This window comes from Leuresthes tenuis, unplaced genomic scaffold (assembly GCF_036924035.1).
Source record: "Leuresthes tenuis unplaced genomic scaffold, fLeuTen1.0.hap1 SCAF_3, whole genome shotgun sequence".
Taxonomy (NCBI): Eukaryota; Metazoa; Chordata; class Actinopteri; order Atheriniformes; family Atherinopsidae; genus Leuresthes; species Leuresthes tenuis.
The window spans coordinates 6,764,968-6,786,225 of NW_027325357.1; the positions used below are offsets into that span (position 1 = coordinate 6,764,968).

Below are 21,258 nucleotides of genomic sequence, written 5' to 3' on the forward strand. Positions count from 1 at the left end.
ACATGTTAGTTTGGTTATTTTTCCAAGCAGAGAAACAGATATCTATGGACACAAACACCAGACTCTCAGGACTCCAACTTCGATTTAATTTATTTTTCATTCTGATGATCGAAAAATAATACATCCAAAAATGCCCCGAGAATACTAAACAAAAACTAAGGAAGGTTTTAAATGGTCTTAAATTATATATTTATATTTTTACCATTTTTTTCCTTTCCTGCTGATAGTAATATTAATCATTCTTGTCATTAGCCACAGTAAATCAATATATATATTACTTATCTGGGTCCAGAAGAAGTCTATTCATTTTAGTAAAAATTTGGCAAATACAGACCCAAATATGAGTTAATGCCAATAAATTGGTGTACTTCATGAATAATTATCGGCCTTATTCTTTATTTTTGACTGGTATATTATAAAAAAACTCACTATATCACTATGTGTGGTGCCATTGTTCTTTCTCTTTCTTTTCATATGTGTTTTCTCAGAAGGAAACTAGTTAAGCAACTCTATTTGCTTTATCAAACATGAGAAAGACCTGCCCTAAGACACACACACGCACACTTTTAACAAGCCCACATGTACAGTTGCACACAGAGAACAAACTCAACAGTTAGTTTCTTCCTGCTGCAGAGGGCGGACAAAAGGGATCAGCCACGAGACACGATGTAGACACACATACTCTCACACACAAACACAGACAGGTGAGAGTTACCATGTCCATCAGTGTGGATCTGAAGAGGATCTCCAACCTGCCGGGTCGATCTGACAGAAAGGTCGAACTCTGCTTCAGAGGTAATCCGTCTGTGTGGACTGTTCTTTGTCTTCTCTTCAGAAGCATGTGGGTGTAGTTTGTGTGTTTTCCAGGTCTGGTACAGGAAGGGAAGTAATTGTAATTAGGAATTACCAAAAACCATTGTAATTATCTCATGAGTCAGGAGTCTTTGCTGCAAATATTTCCTTAAAGTACCAAAGTGAGTGTTGAGTATTATATCTTCATATCTTCCACAACAGTGTGGAGATAATTGGATCTGCTTTACATCCTGTTAGCTGGTAACAGGAAAGAAACGCTGTCCAGAAACGTATGAAATTCACTTCTCATTAATTTATTTTGTTGTAATGTTGGGAAGGCATCAGGAAGCACGAGAACAGAACATCAACACTTTCATTTCTCAGATGAATATTTGTCCACTTAAAAATTGAGAACCTACCCTTTTAGACCGCAAACCTTAGGAGGTTTATCATCAAAGTCCATGCAGTTCAGAAGTTTTTTGGTTTTATTGAATCTCTACATTATGAACAAATATGTAGCATCAAAGTTTCAGCTACATTATGATGCAGGAGCAAATGAATAAAGCATGTAGCTACAAGTAAGAAGACATTTTCAGTTTCATCGGTTTTGCAGTCTTTCTACCTCTCATTATAAGTAAGAGATTTAGGCTATTAGGACATGATTTGTCTGCAAAAATCAAAAGTAACTATCAATCATCTTACTTGCTGTTATTGATACCAGCTCATGTGTAAAAGCTTGACAAGTGTGGAGCAGTTACTGAGGTGATCTGTAGGACACTGTTGCTGTAAACAACCTTTTATGCTGCGTTAGGAAAATATTAGTATCCTTCCTTGAAGTAATTACAGATATGCTGTAAAATACTCCTTTTCACGCCGCGTTTAAAACCATATTTAGAATATCATGCAGATAAAAGTCTTTAAGTATGACCAAGCCAGTGTTCTTAAAGTACAGCAGAAGAACCTCTGTGTCCACGACTATTTTCTTTCAGTGATATCATTTCTGAACACATAGGGCAGGAAATAATCTTGTTCAAATCTTGGAAGAAGTGGTGATCTGTGTGTAATTACATGAAATATAACACTACTTTGGTCTAATTAAGAAACCTTGTTACAGAAAAAGATTTTAAGAAAACAAGCATGGATTAATTTATTTTTCTTTTCCATCTTAAAAATTCAAAGCCTAATAATCCAGAGGAAGATCCAATGGAGATTGCATTTATAATCAATCTAATAATCAATTTCTCAGTCAAACATTTGTTCACTGCATAAATGCTTGAAATGATTTAGCTGACCCTGCTGCAACCCTCGTCCTTGTCAGTTTTAATTGTTTGGTTGATTTCATCAGCCAGATAACAACTGGCAAAGGCAGGGACTGCTGTTTCTATGGTAACCAGACTGTGTTTTTGTCCTTCAGATTTCACCCATAAAACCAGAGTGCTGCAGTGTGAGAATGTGGCCATCTTCAACGAGGTCAGTAACACATGCAGACTGTAGACTGCAAATGAACTGATGCAGCCTGCCAGTCTGAAAAGCAAAGCCCTTAAATCTTCTTTTTAGTGGCCAGCAGGGGGCGACTCCTCTGGTAGAATTATCATCTCTTATATGCTGTTTTTACTTAGGAAGTAGCTCGTTGAAATAGATTTTTATAGGTGACTACGTTTGTTAATACAAGACAATACATCTATTTCCACTGCCTGTAGTAGCATGTTCTGTGGGCTACACTGTGTTCAGTAACTGCTACTAACTCCAAGGCCTGAATACCAATTAAACACCCATTGCACTCAAAACCAGATGTTAGTGGATCTAAGTGGGTTTCATGACTTCTTTTGGACTTCTGTAGTAAAAATGTTTTAGGTTGTTGCTATCTTGTGATGAGCACATTGTTGTTGTAAAAGTTGTAAAAGTGTTTCTCAGTTAGATTCACCCCACGTGTCATGTCTGGTTTTGAAAGAACATCGTGTTAATGTTGAATGAAATCTAAATTCAGAACTTCAAATGAAATACCACAAACCAGTGACTTATTGCTGTCGACATACTTCTGCTTCAAACCAATCAGAACTTACTCATATTTCCTTACAGTTGTTGATTGAGTCCATTGATAGCCTCAAAGTAGAAGTGGGTTGAACTGCACTTCCTCGTCAACCCGGTGCTGCTGTGAAAAAAATAACAATTTGCATAGTTTGTGGCACATTTTTCCTCTGTGATTGGTCTGTTTTAGGGATTAGACTTTGTCTCAGTTAGTATAGTTTGGGGTTATAACACATTACATCAGTGCGGGTCCTCACAAGGATAGAAGTAGTGTGTGAGTTTTAAAGCAAGTAGCTGCAGTTGTTTGTCTGCTTTGGATTGAAACTATTTTTATTGAACTGATAGGAGACTGTACCCCTCCTATAGAACACACACACACACACGCACGCACGCGCACACACACGCGCACACACACGCGCACACACACACGCACACACACACACACACACACCTGCAGCTGTTGTGATTCTGTTTTTGCTCTGCTGTACTCTGTCCAGGGAGCTTGGTTAAAATGACAATTCTCAGTGTCAGTCAGTGGCTGAAAAGCTCAACATCTTGAAAATACCATTGTACTCGTGGACTAGGCCTTAGTTTATGTCATAAATTACTTGACTTTGACTCTCATGTTCTGTATGCATATGCTGTCCAGCACTCTCTCTCAACTCTCTCAATTCTGCCCATCCTCCTTTAATTTGCCTCCATGTGGACACATTTATTCAGTCTGAATGACACCCCCATGTCAGAGCTGTAGCTCCTGAGGTATATAAGTGAATCAGTGTCTCATACAAAGTTCTGCAAATTAATTTTACAGCTAGAAAAGAAGCAGCGCTCAGTTGAAGTGAAAGACGCCTCATACACTCTGTCCTAATGATCAGCACATGACTCTGAGTCGTTATTTATCCTTAAAACAAACTTTATTATCTTACAGTCAGAAAATATTTGTTGAACTGAAGCCAATGCCTCTTCCAATACATCACCGCCTGTTTGCTGACATAAACACGGCTAATACCAGTAATGTAAAACAGTAACCTTAGTGTGACGTGAACAGGCTCGGGGTTTCCTGCTACTGACTCAGGCAGATGTTTGTTCTTCAGGTGTAACCAGCTGGGTGCATATGTGCGTGTCTACCCCACTTACCTGGTGATTAAAGGCTGAACGGGAAAATGTCCAAAGGAGAGCTAAGACAGTCTCTTCCTTCTTTCTTTAGTTTGAGTTTTTCCTAGTTATCAACAGATTTTTACGCTGTAAAACTTCTAAATTAGGAGCATCTAAAGTGAACTGTGAGGCACACAGGAAGACCCATTTTTGCTCAATTTTTACTGTATTACGTGTAAAATATGAATATATTCAACAAACTTTTAGTGGTTAAAATGACACGTTGAGACATTGAAATAAACACAATAGTTCACTTGAATATAGACAGCTATAATAGAAAGTTTACCTACTCTTTAGATTGCTTTAAAAATGTATTATTAAGCCATCAATAGAAAGTTATTTAACTATTTAAATACATAATAATCTTTTATGATCAATTTCCATACTGTATTGTAGAAAAGTTTAGATTAGTTAAGACAGTTTTTGCTCAGTTTCTAATTAAACTATAATCCACAATGAAGAATGATGTAATTGGAATCATTGGGACTCCCAAACATGAAATGAAAACTGTTATCAAGAATAAAGATGAACTCAAACTCAATAAAACATCAAACGCTAACACACAAAAGGGGAATCTGATCTTGTAAGCAGGACTTTTGAGAGAGATCAGCACAAGGATATAAGTTGCTGTAACATTATATTGAAATTACAGAAATAAAAAAGCCTGTGGTGGAAAAAAAAAATTGGCTAAAATAAAACGTTTATCGCCTCTAATGTGGGCTTTGTATGGGGTCAAAGCCCCATGTTTCTTCCTATGTTTGTTCACATCTTCATCGTTTCATTTTACAAGAAAAAATAGTTTATGGTCAAAATTAATCAGAGACATTCAGAGGTTTCCTCCTCACCAGTCTGCATCTGGTTGGTATCAACTGGGCTAAAACTCTAAAGCTTTAGAAGAAGTCCCAGAAATGTGCTTAAAGCCCAGAAAAATTCCAAAAAAAAGATCCTTGAGCTCATCATCTCGATCTCTTCTCTTTAAAGGAAAAAAAAGCTAAAGTCTGTGCCCTCTTTTCCTTTAACTTTTGTGTTGTGTTTTTGTGTGTGCACGCAGCATTTCCGCTGGCCGCACTACGGTAAAGTGATCACTGATGAAGTTTTGTCCGTCAGTGTTTACAACTGCAGCAGAATCTTCTCCAACAGGTAACACACACACTCCTGTGTTTATTTGCATCTTGTTTGGGACCCTGAACCATCACAATGCATCATTCATTTGTGATTAGGAATGTTACTGTAAATGTTTTTCAGTGAAGTGTCACTGGTAATGACTGAAAATAAATTATGCAGTCAACATACACAGCAAACTAAATATGAAACTAAAACCAAGTCTGAGCTCTCAAATTTAGTTTTGTCCTCGCAGTGATAGACAACCAGCACACACACTTAGATACGTGAAGATTTTGTATACACAGAGTTGATAGATATCTGTGTTTCTGTTTGTCTGTGTGTAGGCTGCTCGGTCGACTAGTTATCAGTCTCCAGCATGTCGTTACCTCTGGCAGGTTGTTACTACGGGAACCGCTTAATGATGCCAACTACAGCCTGACTGATGTAGGGACACACAAACACTCCCTCTGCTGAGTTAGAGAGTCTTCATTTTTGGTAGCAGTCACTTTGGTTACCTTTCTGCTTCTCTGCAGATCTTTGTGGAGCTGGACATTCGGTTCCATCCGGTGGAGGGAACAGCAGGACACTGGGATGGACTCGACTTTTTGAGGGTGGAAGACAATGATGAGTAAGGTCCAGACTGAACCTAAAACGAGATGAGAAGATGCGAAGATAAAGACAGATCATAGTCTGAATTTGAGATAGGTTAGGGAACATTCACATTAGCAATCAGTGGAACAGAATAATTATTGTAAAAGGAAAAAATATGGATCACAATTTCTATTTTTCAAACTTTGTTGTCGAGCAGTCAATGAAAAAGGAAAAGGTTCTGACAGATGGTAGCAGTCCAATATCTGATATAATAACTTTATATGAACGGAGCTTAAATCAATCCATTTGTCTCTCTGTTTTCTTTTCTTTACTTTGATTTGTCATAATTACACACTTTTCTGATGATGTGGGAAATGTAAATAGGTAGTTATTTGTGGCCATTATCACTGACCAGAACTTGACCCCATTTCTTAAACCCCAATTTGTTTATGATTACGTGAAATTCTTCTATTAAAAGTATTCTAGGAAAGAATTATTCTTAAGCAGGTTTGTGAGGTATAAGGTTTTGCTGTATTTTAACTGGATTATTGATTGTTCATTAAATATGGATGTCAGAGATTCTGGTATTTTAGGAAAATGTAACCTTCACTGAGTCTAAAACTGTAAGGGACTCAACTCTCTAAGGATTGAAGATCACAATGAGTAAGATCAGGTCCACACAGAACCAGAGACAAGCTCTTCACTTAAATGAGGCAATAAGAGTAAATGAGGAGACAGAAACAGTAAATCTAGTCTCAGAAAAGTTCATTTAACAAATGTTTTAGTTGGTCAGTCAGATCTTTTCAGATTAGTATAACAGCGTTTCAACAAATATTCTAATACAATTTAGATAGTATGTATAGAAACAAAGTATTACACCTTTTCTTCTCAGATTATAAGAGAGTTCAGACTGTGAAAAGGAAGGTTAGTTAGAAATATGAGTTGCAATGAAGAAACGAGAGCTTTAAAGCTTCTGAAGAGTCATGCAGTTAAATTAACTTCCCATTTTATCAATGGTAAAAAAATCAAAAGTAACTTCTTTAAAAAACACACAACAGTGAACAGAAGTACTGTCGGTTCTGAGCCTGTTCCCATAAATAAGCAGCTCAGCTGTGCTTCACTAACATTTCATACACCTGCTATTTTTTAAAATCAGATTTCTTGATGGTTTTTTATTCTTAAGTTCTCTCATGATGTTTAAAAAGAGATATTCATAAAGAATCAGTGCAGACCTTGAGCTCAGCGGGTAAATTGTTTTTTTGCACATCCTCAGATCAGCTCTGGTCATCAGGAATGATGGATTTGACGACCCTGAGAGGTGAGAATTTACTCGACTCACACATTCATTCACTCATTCAGTGATGTTTCTGTGAAAGCTTCATATCAGTTGAGGAGTCTGAGGTCACTTAAGCTCACCCTGGGTTTAGTGTTGAAATCATCAGGTTGAGATTTTATCATCATCTGACGAGTTACTTTTGCCATCAGTCCTGTGTCCCGAAAATGGTCAAAACACACAAAAAATTTAGATATTTATCCCAGCTTCCTGAAATCCAGACTGCAACCACATTGATGACTCTAGTTGCCTTCAGTTTAATGCTTTACACATGAAATCTCTGTTGTCCTCTGGGCCCAGACTTTCAGATGAACCTGCTCAAATCGGACTCTCGGTCTGTGATGTTAGAGTCTATGTTTTGTTGATGGACTTCCTCAACACTCTGAAATTATTATCATCCCTGTTCCTTCTGGGATTTGTCCCAGATTTGTCTCCATCATCAACCTCATAATGTGGTGCAGAAACTTGACTGTTTCCTTGCACCAGTTTGTAAAATTTAGTAGCTAGTCAGCATTTGAAAGCTCCCTCTTTTGCTACACACACTAACAGATGTGTGCACAGCTGGATACTGGTGTAAGTTTAATGATAGAATGTGTAGAGAACTCTCTTCCTCTGACAAAAGGATCAAACAAAGTAGAGACTATTTCTTGTTTTTCTCCTTCAGAGGGCCAGTTGTTGCTCACACAGATCAGTTGGAGAGAGAAGCACGTCGCCTGGGTCAAAGTCTGGTCCGGACTGGGGATGAAGATGAAGAAGAAGATGATGATGATTATGATGATGACCTGGTAGATTTGGAGGTTTCTAACATTGTGTTTACCACACTTCTGAGGTCAGTGTGATTATCGGTCAAAGTATCTCTAAACCACCAGGCTGTAGTAAAACTGACTGACTGTCTGTTTTGTTTGTGTGTGTGTGTGTGTGTTTGTGTGTTTGTGTGTAGTCGTTGCAGGCCGTTGTCTAGAAGTGTTGTTGCTGCAATGCCCAGAACCAAGAGCTTCCAGGTGAGTTCAGTCAATCTTCCAGTTGGGACTGATTCTCAAGACAATTCTGATATGCATATTTTCTGTTCAGTTTATTTGTATAGCGCCAAATCACAACAAATGTCATCTCATAGCACTTCAATGATATAGTCCAGTTCACGCCAATTAGTGTCCAATTCATTGTAATCAAATCCAATTAATTAAGTTCAAAATGAGTCCAATTCATATGTATATATGTATATCTTTCCAAGTAAGATCTGAAAAGATTGCGGGGCATTTCCAGCTCCAATATTAAAAGTAATTCTTCCCGAGTGTCCTGGTTCTCCTCCCTTTCGGATGTGCCAGAAAAATCTCAAGTCAAAGTGTAGTGTAGCGTAGTGTGAGAAATGAGACTTCTTCTGATTGAATCACCTAAATATGTGGCTCTCCCGAGCTCTATAGAGGTTAATACTGTTGGAGCTCACAAGCATACTGTCCAACCTAAAAGATGTTGCTGTTTACCAGTTAACTAAAGTGTGTGTGTTGATGCAGGTGAATGTGAACATCCTGGAGGCTCAGAAACTTGTCGGTGTGAACATCAACCCTGCAGTTTTCATCATAGTGGGAGGTCAGAAAAAACATACGGCGACACAGAAATCCACCAACTGCCCATTCTACAATGAGGTACAACAGAACAAACCAGAATAGAGAGGGTACTGTGGGATACAACAGAGTACAGCAATATACAGTAATTCCCAATATAGTGGAGTACACATGAAGTGGAGTACACAACACAGTACAGTAGACTACAAAGTACAGTAGAGCACCTACTTATTCTGAGGGGTCAAAACTGAAAAAGGTTTTGGAGAATCATAGCAGCAGAGTTTAATACTATAGAGTTTACAGTACAGCAGAATATAGTGATGTGTGGTTGAATACACTGTGCAGTGAAGCAGAATGCAGTGCACAGTACAGTAGAATGAAGAGGAGTTGTTTCTCTTTTTTGCTCTTTCAGAACTTCCAGTTTGAGTTTCAGGAGGCTCCACAGAACTTCTTTGATAAAGTCATTGAAATAAAGGTCAGTTCACTTATTTTTTTCACTTCCGTTCATATTGCAGCTACCATGGTGAGAGACCTGAGGGGATGTGGCTATTGAGATCACCTGTGATGTTATCTCCTCTCAGGTTTTCCATAGGCGGGCTCTGGCCTTCCTCATGACCCACATTGGAACCTTTAAGGTTGACATCTCCACTGTGTACAGCCAGCCAGGTATCAGAGCTGTTTACCCTGCAAGAATCTAAGTACTATAATACTCACTGATCTCTGACCTCTCTGCTACTCCAGACAACCGCTTCTACCAGAAATGGGCTCCCCTCACCGACCCTGCAGACACCAGATCAGGGGTGAAAGGTTATGTCAAGGCCAGCCTCAGTGTGCTGATGAAGGGAGACGCTCTGCGCATTCCCAGTCTGCCACCGGCCTCCTCCTCCTCCTCCTCCGGAGGCAGTGAGGACATAGAAAAGTCAGTAATACTATCAGACTCAAGCAATCAGATTTTGTGTAGATTTTAGCACTTTTCACACAAATTGAATGACAAAGTGATTTAAAGAGTAGAGAAATCCAAAACCTAGTAAAGCGTCAAAGTGTTGTTGAGTTTGGTTTTAAAAACGTCAACAGTCTCTGCTGATCTCAGGTCTTCAGGGAGACGTGGGCTTTAAGAGGAGAAGGATGCCTCACCGTGGGTTTTGGTTCTTACTTTTGGTATGATTGAAAAGTATTGAAAGTATGAAAAGAAGACCTGAAGGTTTTGGTGAGGTAAAAGCAGATCTGATAAGCAGGCAGCTCTAAGGTTATTAAGAATTTCAAAAACTAATTTCACAGCCTTAAAACTTACAGGTAGTTAATGGAGAGTCTTTAGAATCTGTGTAATGTGAGCTCTTTTCCTGGTCTCAGTCAACATTTGTGCTGCTGAGTTTTGAAGAAGTTGTAGCTGTGATCTGCTCTTCTCTCTCCTCACTGAACTGAGGGTTGATCCATCTTAGTTTACTGTTAAAACTGTTGATGACAGAATCATGAGGTAAAATGTCTGCAGAAATGTCATGACAAAGACCAATACAATTTTCAGCCACCTCAGAGATGAAATAGTCTTTTAAAGCTTCTTAACACAGATAAGTTTGGATTTATGAATGGCTCACGGGCTCCAATTCCTACTTTGGATTTTTCTTGCAGACACCTGCTGCTTCCCCGTGGTATGCCTTCTGAACGTCCATGGGCTCGGTTCCGGATCCGGATCTACCAGGCTGTGGGGCTGCCCACCATGGAGGCTGGGCTGATGGCAAAGATGTCTGTTACAGACCGGGCGGTATTCATTGACCCCTACGTACAGGTGACCTTTGCTGGACAACAGGTATTCAGACATATGTTGTACAAACATTATCTATCCTTGTTTTTGTGAAGCTGGTTTGTGGTATTCATTTTTAACCCACCACTGCACGAAATGACAAGAGATAAACAGGTGGTGAATCAAATTATCCTTCAGTCTCCTTTTAGTTCCAGATTTAGTTACTGAATTCGGCTCCTCGTAGTTCTTGGACGTTTTTTGTCAAAAAGAGCACAAATATTGTTGGATAACATCGCTACTATCTGAAATGTTCCAATCTTGCTGTTTGGGGGTTTTTAGGGAGAAACGTCAGTCGCCAGTGCCACCAATTGCCCAGTTTGGAACGAGGAGATCTCTTTCATTGAGCAGTTTCCTCCTTTGGCTCAGCGAATCAAAGTCCAGATCCTTGATGATGCCAAAATGGGAGACATCGCCCTGGCAACGCACTTCCTGGATCTGAAGCAGATATCTGACCCCACAAGGAATGGTATGACCCTGAAACAGTCCAAAATACTTGATTGACCTTTTAATGGTACTGAAAAGCCTGAACATGAGATCCCTCCTGCAGAGTGAACCGGGTGTTTATCTGAAACAGGCTTACACGAGAATCAATTAAAATCATTTGGGTTAATGTTGAATTAAAGAAAAGAGCAAACAGAAACAGCTATAGTTAGTTTCAGACAGAGACCGTATTATTTGTTTGTTTTCACACTAACATAGTTTGAATAAAATACTTTTTCTGCAGGTTTTAACCCCACCTTTGGCCCAAGCTGGATTAATCTTTATGGTTCTCCGCAGAACTCAACGCTTGGTGACGTCCACCAGGTAAACAACCAAACCAAGCATTCAAAAACATGGTCTAGTTTTTAAAATTACACTTTTTTTCTCTCTTGATGAGAACTCAATTAAATATATTAATACAATAGTCCTATCTGTACATTAGATAAAAGGCTACAGGCAGTAGCTTAGTGGGAGAAAAATGAGCCTGACTCTGTGCAAACAGCAGACAATCTCCTAACATTACCTCTAAAGTTTTTCTAATTAGATTTTGTTAATGACCACTAAACTGATTTATTTATTTGTGTTACTGATAAAAGGATGTTACGTATAGATGAATGAGTTTTAGAGATGATGATGGAATTAGTTGATTCTACTGCATTTATCATGAATCTTTATGCTCAGCCATTCAACAACATACAGAATTGACAGGCATCATGTTTCCTACGCAAGTCAGTAGCAAAGCACATAAAAGTATCACCCAAAATTTAAACCTCTGTATTGTTCAGCTCTGTTTTGGAGTCATCATTTCTATGGAGTATGTATTATTAAAAACAGGAAAAATAACACCAGCCCAATTTTTTTCAGGCATTAAATGAGGGTCTCGGAGAAGGAATCTTCTATCGAGGGAGAATCCTCCTCGCTCTCAGCATGGAGGTTTACTTTTCTCCTGCTGCTATCACCACGGATACAGGCTCAGTTGCCGTGGCAAAGGTATCTGTCATTTGAGCTTGGCCGCTGGAAAATGCAAAACTTCACAGCCACAGTAATATCACAAAATTCAGAAAGACAAAGTGTTAGTTTATTGGCAGTTATTTCCTGTTTAATGTTTTTTTCAGAGTCACAGTGTTGTTACTGTGGCAACAGCACCTCTACAACCTTTTATGACTTTCACACATCTCATGGTATTTTATGTCTTGTGTGGCCTTGAAGGTGAAAGGAGCACTGGGAAAGTTGGGACTGAAGAAGAAAAAGAGTAGCAAGAAGAAAAAAAAAGAGGAAGGTTTGTCTGCTTAGGACGAGGAAATGAGAAAATTTAGTGCGTTGTCTCCTGTCATAATCTATGAAGCATCTTAATATTTGAGTACAAATATGTCTGTGCACGCGAAAATAAATTCAACAAGAAACAAACAGCAACAGCTTGTGATCATTGCAAAAATCACAGAATTTTTTACTTGCTGATGTCACAGCCTCTTCAGTTGCGAGTGAAGTGGCCGATGAGCCTGGGGAGGCGGGAGTTGAGGTACCAGAGTCTGTTACTGTGGATATTGAGGAGATCCACCCGCTTCCCGAGGTCAGTGCAATCACCATCAATCCATGATCAACATAAGCCATTAGAAAAAAAAAAAGAAAAAAAAAAGAATAGAGGTCAGGTCTGTGATAACTGAGAGATTTTTCATTAAGCATTTGAGAAGATTTTTTTTTCTTTCTGTTTGATGTTTACTGTTATTTCCACCTGTTATCTTCCTCTGCTGATTTATGCCCCTCAAAGTCTTTTTCCCCCTCTGTCTCACATTTTCATTCCTTCTCTTGTTTCCTGTTTAGATATGTATTTTATAAAAGGGGAAATGGTACTAAAAGAGCAATTGTTTTACTTTCTCAGACAAAATCAACTAAAAGTTGAAAGAAGAAATGTTTAATTTACTTTTGTTGATGTTTGTATGATTTTTAACATAATTTGGAGACTTTTTATTGGTGGAAAACAATTACGTCTTCAAGCATATAAAAAACACCTAATATACATGTTAAAAGGTTAAAAAATAGTTTTTGACAGTAGGCAGTTTCACAGATGATAAATTCTGGGTAGAAAAAAGAAAGTTGTGACTGCAAATCTCAGATTTTCTTTTTGTGTGTCATCCTCAGGGTTTCCTGGGACAAAAGGAGGACTTTCTGTTGTTTGCATCTCTGTTTGAAGTCACCATGATTGACCCATCTGTAGGAACAAAACCACTAACCTTTGAACTCTCGATAGGTAAACATTGTATGATATGTATTTGCAATAACAGCTAGTCCGAGGCTTTGAGACTTACAGCGGTTCTTTCGTTGATAATTGTTTATGTTACAGTCAACCACATCCTGATAGCAAGACAAACCTATAGCTGTTGTGAGAAATAAAGTCTAAGTCTAAGCTACTTCTCTGGCACTTGAGAATCAAATGAATCCACAACTTGGGGTTTTGCTCAGTTTTAGGGCTGTGAATTCAAATGTTTTTTGCTAGAAATCTGTCCTAAACAGCAGCATCTGCACAAGGTGTAGTTTGATTTAGGTCACCCCTGAGTCTGACTGTTTAGGCTGCCTGGGGTTCAGGTGTTGCATTTTATTTCCAGCATCAAACCCAGGAGGTCCCTAAATTTTCTGTATTTGGCAGGTAATTATGGGAAAGCAGTGGGAGTTGGAAAATCCAAGAAAAGCCAAAGCAGAGAAGAGCTAAGAAGGAGCAGGGAAGAGCTGAGGAGGAGCAGGGAGGATCTGAATGAGGAGACACAGCTGCTTATGGAGTCTGAGGATGAGCTGGACCGAGAGGAGGTGCAAGATCCTCAAGCTGAGAATAGATCTGTGTCTGCTGCAATGAGACCTCAGCCCACCGAATATGACGGGTAAATAGCAAACCATCAAACCATCCAAAAATTATGTTCCACATTCCCTGTAAGGATGCATCTTTACAGAGGTGGCCCCTAGGAGGTGGCTCCAGAATCCTCACAGAGGTTCCTGAACTACTTCTGGCAGGGCCTGGAAAAAAGAAAAGAAATAGGACCAGATGGTCAGGGACCCTCTTACCCAAAGGCTGACTGTCTTGTAGTTGTACATATCCTAAATTTGAAGTGAAGGGAAACAAAAGCTGAATTTTTACCACTAGAGAGAATGTTATTGTCCAAACACCAAGTTGCATTCAGAGACCAGATCAGGAGTTATTGCTTCATTTAACATAGTTTCCACAGTGACAGGAAAAAAGACATTCTTGACCATGGCTCTGAGGGCTGAAAGGTTTATCCACCAATTTCTCTCTGGATGGATCTCTGGATTTTACAGAGCAGTAGCTGGAATTTTTTCTTTCTTATTATGCTGTAGTCAATACATTTTCTTTAAAGTGTCCCTGGTGTGCTTCACTTTAAGAATGGTGGTTAGGAACATGTCCTCTCTGTATTTGGCCAGAAGCCTTGTAGCAGAGACGCTTTGGGTAAAATATTCATTCTACTCTTCTTGGAAGCTTTCCACACAGACATGGTTCAACTTTGTAACCTGATATATGCTGAAAAAGAGTTTTGATTCTCCATTGACTTTTTGTTCATGTGTTTGATGCTCTTTCCAAGTCTCTCTTTATCTTTTTTTAAATGTCAGGTCATTCCAGTGTCTTCAACTCCAGCCCCCCTCAGTAAAACCAAAGCCTTGTCTGTTTATCTGGAGTCAGTTTGAAGATCACAGTTTTCGTCTCTATCAGGCAAACTGGCTCAGCAAGATGGCTGACAGGCTGGTGAGAGTCAAGAGATTTTTTTGTTCTCAGAAGTGACATAAAGTGAATCAGACAGTGCCTACAACACTATTTGCATCCTTTCCTGCCTGATCTTTCAGGAGAATGGTCTTGACCAGGTGGAAATTCTCTTGAGGAGGCCAAGGAGTAAAGCAAAGGAGCGTTTGGTTGAGGTTCTGCTGGAGCTAGTGGCCTCCTGCAAGTCAGTGTCCTCCTCCTTTTCTTGATTTGCTTTTTCATCCTTACTGTCCCTCATTGCATCTTCATGTCGTCCCCCTATCTTTCTCTGCAGACAGTTCAGTGCTTTCTCAGAGAGGAGATCTCAGTTTCGCCCCAACAGTCTGGACAAATGCAGGAAGGAGTTTATCAAGAAAAATTTGGTGAGTTTGTTGTGTAATTTGATGTGTTTCTTTCTACCTGTTTGCTGCCTGCCTCTCTCTGTCTGACTGAGCATCTGACTGTCTCCAGGTCCTGCTTGCCAGACAGGCAGTCAGGGCCAGGCGGAAGATTACCAGAAAGTCTGCCAAACAGCGGTTAATGGATAGCAGGAAACTGCTAAAGAAGCTCCACCTGCTGGCTGCAGAGGTCCGACATCTCTCTCATTGTCTGTTACCACAAAGACTACATGTACAGTTTGACTGGGGTATGACCTGTTTTCTCCCATGTCATACTGTCTCCAGCCCCAGAGTACCATTCCAGATGCTTTTCTCTGGGTGCTTAGTGGAAACAAGCGACTGGCGTACGTCAGGATCCCTGCCCACTCCATCCTGTTCTCATTGGTGGAGGACCAGAAGGGGCGGGACTGTGGCCGCATCACCACTCTCTACATGAAGGTTACGCTTCTATATCTGTAATCATCTCTGACACATTTGACTATAATCATGAATAATGCTTTGAGTTGTCTTGGTGCTTTGTGTCACATGAGAGCAGGAGGGAGGATTCAAATGCAAACTAAACCAGGTAGGCAAGAGATATAAGATGATTTATTGTAGATCAAAAGACAATTTAACTCAGGTAACGAAAGACAGGAAGAACAATCTGAGAATCCATCAGGTACCAAGATAACATGATTGTGAACAAAACCTGGTTGAGATCAAACAAAGACGCTCAGGCTGATTGGAAAGTGAGAACTGAGGTGGTTGTGGTAGCTGACTGACCTGGGAACAGAATAAAAATCAGAGGAAAAGTTGTCAGTATGATATGGTGAAGGAATTGAACAGTGGACACAAATTAGGGCAGACGGAGAAAATGTCAGATGTGCTGCATTAGTTTTCATTTTAACACAATATTAATGAAGATTTTGAAGTTCCTCATCTGAAAAGTTTGGCTGAAATATCAAGATTTATCAAAATATCAAAAGTTTTCTTGAGGATTTTTGCCTTAAGAAAAGGGCTGCGTCTCAGTGGCTCACACTTGTTTTGACAACTCAGATGATATAAATAGAAAATGCTAACTGAACCTAGACACAGGTGAGATGTGATATTCATTCATTAACCCATTCAGCTCTACTGATAAAACCATACAACACACATCCAAACGTAATATTCTTCCAAATAAACAGCGTTGACTAAACTTAAACCACAGACTCTGAAGAGACTGGAAACCAATACTGTTTTGTACCATTAAATGAGCTTTAAATTAGTTTCACTGTTAGTTTAGAGGATCTTTGGTTTTGCTTACATGACTGCTCATATGAACAAAAGCTATTTCAGCTTCAGTAGAATAGACTTGGCCAAATATACCTGAAATTAAATGATAATCACAATGAACCCAATTGAAACAAATTCATGACATCTAGTTTTGATTGAGATTAGCAATCACTTTACAATCACATTACTGTTTAGTAGTGCAATGCTTAGGTTTTTTACTTGCTGGTGACACTACTGTGCACAACAGTTTATTTGCCTTAAACCAGGTAATCAAAATATAACTGGATGTGATTTTCTTTCTGTGACAACATTTCAAAGGTTTATTTTAAATTCTACTTTGATCTGGATGGATACTCAGCTCGTGACAGATGCTGCCTGTAATGATCAATGATCCTCAACCTTTATCATCCTGTGTCTCTCCCTGACATCAAACAAAATTCCTCCTGTTAAGACTGACTCCAGAATAATTTATGAAGCATACCTTTAATTCTTTGGTATCTAAAATCATATCTTAAGCTCTTTCCTTGATCAACCAGTTTCATCAATGAAATCCTTAGCCATACTTGCATTCTGACTCCTTAATCATCACTGAAACTGATTTCTCACTGTTTATTCTGTGCTTAATGCTCTGAAGTCCAAACCATGTGTCTTTCTTGTCTGTTTAGTCTCCTGGATGTTCGGCAAATGAAGTCTTTGCTAAGTTGGAGGTTTACCTTTGGCTTGGTCCTGTCAAGTACTGTAAAGAGGCCATCAACAGCCTGCCAGAAGAGTTTATGCCCATATATGAGGAGGAGGAGGAAGTGCAGAGGCTGGTCCCTGTGGATGGGAGGATGAAGCTTCCCATCAGTCTATCCTGCCAAGGTAGAGCAACTAACCTCCCCAATTATCGGGACAACTTCCAAGTCTATTTATAGAATACATCAATCATAAGTCTTTGGATGCCCTGATCTGGTGAAGGCAAAGCTCTCTGTCTTTTTGTTTTTGTAGACAGCAGATACTTCCAGCTGAGATGCCACCTGTACCAGGGGCGGGGCCTAATGGCTGCAGATGACGACGGCCTATCGGATCCTTTTGCAAAGGTGGTCTTCTCTACACAGTGCCATGTTACCAGGGTAGGTACAACCAAACAACTCCTTTAAAAGTTGTATTTTGTTCTTATCGGTAAATTGACTTTGATTTACAAACTGAAATTTGTCTATATTTATGTTGTTTTTCAGGAAACAGACGCTTAGAAAAATGATATTTATATTTTCTTCACCGGCTTGTAATGCTTGAGTTTTTATTGTATTTTCACTTTCAGCCTATAGAGGGGATGATACAATTGTTATTATCTACTAAATACAAAGAAGCAGGATCAGTAAAGTGACCTGTGTTTGTTTCTCTGTGTTCAGGTGTTGTCGGACACCCTCTCCCCCTCCTGGTGTGAGTGTTTGCTGTTTGACAGAGTTCTTCTGGAAGGAACAAAAGAGCAGCTCCAACAAGACCCGCCCCTCATTATCATCAACATCTTTGACCATGACACCATGGTAACCCTGTGGGGCTTTTTCTACTCACTTCTACTGCTTTATTCTACATATTTTCTTGGCAATTTGTTTTATTTTTCCCATAGAAAATTTTCAGTTACTCTGCACAATGTACAATCTGGTTTAGTTATTGACAAAAAGTTGCAATTTGATAAAAGAAGAAAGACGTTCTAACTCTCTAACTGCATTTTGGGAAGAAACATCCTATTAAAGATCTTAAAAATCAGTCAAGTGTGATGATTATGGTGGTTGGGAACTAAAAATTAAAATAGTAAAAAAATAATCTGTAGGTTTAATTAGTTTTCTTTTAAACTCTGGGTCAGTGAAGGTATCATTATAAGAAATGGGTAAAAAAGAAGATGAAAAGCTGTTGCAAACCCTGTGACATCCTCCCTTATTGTCCTCCTGTGTGTGTGTGCGCTCTCAGGGTAGTCCGAAGCCTCTTGGTCGAGCTTTCGCGGAGCCAGAGTTCAAAACTGTGGAGCAATTCTATGAAAAACCGCATCTCCGTTTCTATGACATCAGCAGGGGAAGAGTTCCGGCTGGAGAGCTGTTGGCTGCCTTTGAACTCATTGAGCTCGACTACTCTGGGCTTGGAGAGGTGACATCTGTTTATCAATCATTCAATCAGTCAATGGCTGTACAACAGTGTCTCTCTCTGTGCTTCAAAACAAGGATGTGGCAAATGAGTTGGGTTTTATGCGACTTTTAGTGTTTTTTTAAACACTAAAAGTCATTTTAGTTGTCAGTCAGCTAGTGATCTTGCTGCTGGAGTGCACTATTTGCAGTTTGACTGGACGTTAAATAAAACTGAATTGGGACACAACACAAACAGATTATTATCATCATCATTATATCTACATAGCAATTGCACGGTAATCAATTAATTCAGGTACAAAAAATTTAATTTTTTAAGCAAGTAGTTGTTTTTTTTAAGTTAAGCAGATGTTTAGCAGTTGAAAATATTGTGTTTACATTCATTTGTTCAAAGGTAACTGCCCAGTGAATGTAATGTTATACAAAGAACATGAGATGTGGTGCTAGAAAGAACCCCAAGAAGAGACAAAAGAAGATAGAAGAAAACATTACTTAATTTACTGGTTTTGGTTTAGAAAAACTTATCAAATCTGGAAAGTTAGAGGATTTACTATTTCAAATATTGGCTTATCTTGAATTTTTTGGTAGTAACATGTCTAAAAACAATTTGGGATGGAGGCAACAAAAGGCTAGAAAATTAAGTCATTCTAAAAAAGCTGGAGGAACATGTTGCAACTAATTAGATTTATTGGCGACAGGTCAGTAACATGATTGGGAATAAAATGAGCACCTTAGAGAGGCAGAGTCTCTCAGAAGTTAAGATGGTCGAATATTTAGCAATATGAAAAAAGCTGTGTCTTCAAATTGTGGAGTAATTTCAGAATAATGGTATTCAACATAAAATTTGGAAGACGTTGAATATTGCATCATCTACAGTGCATAACATCATCAAAGGATTTGGAGAATCTGGATTGAATCACAATCTGAAATTCTTTATGGAAATCATCGACACCGCTTTAGAGAGCAACATTATAGACGCTTCGTTACAGATGACGTCTTTTTCAGGGAAGGTCTTGCGTATTTCCGCAAGACAATGTTAAACCACATACTGCATCTATTGCAACAGCATGGTTCATAGAAGAGTCCGGGTGCTGGGCCGGTCTGTCTGCAGTCCAGACCTTTCATCAACTGAAAACAGCTGCCATGTTGTGAAATGCTAAATTTGACAAAGAAGATCCAGGACTGTTGAACAGCTAGACTCCTATATCAGGCAAGAATGGGACAACATTCTTCTCCCAAAGGTGTAACAACTGGTCTCATCAGTTCCTAGATGTTTACAGACTGCTTTTAAAAGGAGAGGGGATGCTCTACAGAGATAAATATAAACACTTATTTAAGATATGTTGCTTAAATTTAAGATGAGCTAATATTTATCATATCATATCATGTTAAAATGTCTCAACTTTAACATTTGATATGTTTTCTATATTCTATTGTGAATTAAATGTTTAATCAAACATAATATTGAATTATAATTATAAACCTCTAACTGAAGTGGTTTGAAAAACAAACAAACAATGGAACTACAAAATCAGATCAGAGCTACAATAAATGGCAAATCTAAAAAAACACAAAAAAACAGCATGCATGAATTAATATTATGAAATTAATCAGAGAATCATCTCCCCTCTGCAGCCGTGTCTCCCCATCAGTGTGGACCCTCAGGAGCTGGCCTATGTGGACGAGCAGAGATTTTACAACATCCCAGAGGGAGTTCAACCTGTTCTGAAAACCTTCAGGATTGAGGTAAGACTCACACCAACAAACAGGCTGTTGGCATGTTGCAGATGTGTTTCAGAGACTTCTAGCTCATGACACACCTGCCATGTCTGGTTTATGTTTTCAGGTGCTGTTCTGGGGCCTGCGGGAGCTCAAGCGGGTGCAGCTGTTTGAGGTGGAGCGCCCCCTGGTGAAGGTGGAGTGTGCAGGACGACAGCTGGAGTCAGAGGAAATCCAGAGCTATAAGACCAACCCAAACTTCAAAGAGGTGGTCCGTTACATTGACGTGGTCAGTTTCTGTCATGGGTTACTGAAGTCTGAAACAAATTAATTTGGAATACACAGCTCCACTGCATGCACAACGATCAGGGACAAAACTAACACTCTTCCAGCTGTTTGTCCCAACTTTTTCATCTTTCTTCATTTGTCCAATCAGGAGCTGCCGGAGCAGTCCTACCTCCACCCTCCTCTGACAGTGTTCGTGGTGGAGCATCGGGCATTTGGACACCTTGCTCTGGTTGGATCCCATGTGGTCCAGAACCTCATGGATTATGCCCTACGTGACCTTGACGGGGAAACAGAGGAGGAGGAGGAGGTGCCAAAACCAAAGGGTAAGAACCTTTCAGTGAGGGAGGCAGTGTTCACGGTTTGTGTCCACTAGAAAGCTATAAATACAAGTGTCTCTGGGAAAATTTTACCAGAAATACTTAACTGACAATTTATTAAGATTTATTTAAATATAATTTAGAAAAACCGTGTTCCAGATCACTGCATACATGACCTCATCTAATTCCAGCAGTTTGGTCTAATGATTAGAAAAATACTTGCTAACAGGTGGCATCAGTTGTGTAATGAAGAGTAGCTTCTTCAGCAACATTTTAAAACAAGTTATTATGTTTTAAACATTATATTTCAATTTTTGGGACAAGGAGCAATGGGTGAGTCAACATGATGACATGATGATATTGACCTTATGTCAATATATGTTGGACATGTTGACAAATACAACTCTTGATGTTGAAAAGCAGAGAATTGAAGGCTCAGCAGACCTGCTGCACCTGGTTGTGATGGCTAAGCTGGGATTTTTGGGGGGGCAACAGTAAAAGGTAATTGCCAGTTTTGTTCCTGTGATTAATAGCAAAATACATCTTTAAACAGGGACAACAGCACAATATGTTTTAT

The 21,258-nt window shown here is 39.2% G+C and overlaps 1 protein-coding gene across 1 annotated transcript in view; it reads left to right on the forward strand.

Moving 5' to 3' along the window:
* The first annotated feature begins 547 nt into the window (after positions 1-547).
* Positions 548-21,258, forward strand: part of fer1l4 (fer-1 like family member 4) — a 29,693-nt gene continuing 8,982 nt past the window's right edge. Inside the window, exons 1-32 of the mRNA XM_072381578.1 lie at positions 548-795; positions 2,207-2,262; positions 5,027-5,115; positions 5,424-5,523; positions 5,613-5,707; positions 6,944-6,988; positions 7,668-7,832; positions 7,944-8,004; positions 8,515-8,646; positions 8,978-9,040; positions 9,147-9,231; positions 9,307-9,484; positions 10,192-10,369; positions 10,643-10,829; positions 11,088-11,167; positions 11,708-11,833; positions 12,053-12,122; positions 12,310-12,413; positions 12,983-13,091; positions 13,488-13,716; positions 14,459-14,591; positions 14,690-14,790; positions 14,881-14,968; positions 15,057-15,173; positions 15,269-15,421; positions 16,903-17,098; positions 17,225-17,349; positions 17,629-17,763; positions 18,188-18,361; positions 19,993-20,103; positions 20,204-20,365; positions 20,513-20,687. Coding sequence (XP_072237679.1) covers positions 717-795; positions 2,207-2,262; positions 5,027-5,115; positions 5,424-5,523; positions 5,613-5,707; positions 6,944-6,988; positions 7,668-7,832; positions 7,944-8,004; positions 8,515-8,646; positions 8,978-9,040; positions 9,147-9,231; positions 9,307-9,484; positions 10,192-10,369; positions 10,643-10,829; positions 11,088-11,167; positions 11,708-11,833; positions 12,053-12,122; positions 12,310-12,413; positions 12,983-13,091; positions 13,488-13,716; positions 14,459-14,591; positions 14,690-14,790; positions 14,881-14,968; positions 15,057-15,173; positions 15,269-15,421; positions 16,903-17,098; positions 17,225-17,349; positions 17,629-17,763; positions 18,188-18,361; positions 19,993-20,103; positions 20,204-20,365; positions 20,513-20,687 — 3,901 coding nt within the window. The 5' untranslated portion in view covers positions 548-716. The remainder of the gene's footprint in view (positions 796-2,206; positions 2,263-5,026; positions 5,116-5,423; positions 5,524-5,612; positions 5,708-6,943; positions 6,989-7,667; positions 7,833-7,943; positions 8,005-8,514; positions 8,647-8,977; positions 9,041-9,146; positions 9,232-9,306; positions 9,485-10,191; positions 10,370-10,642; positions 10,830-11,087; positions 11,168-11,707; positions 11,834-12,052; positions 12,123-12,309; positions 12,414-12,982; positions 13,092-13,487; positions 13,717-14,458; positions 14,592-14,689; positions 14,791-14,880; positions 14,969-15,056; positions 15,174-15,268; positions 15,422-16,902; positions 17,099-17,224; positions 17,350-17,628; positions 17,764-18,187; positions 18,362-19,992; positions 20,104-20,203; positions 20,366-20,512; positions 20,688-21,258) is intronic.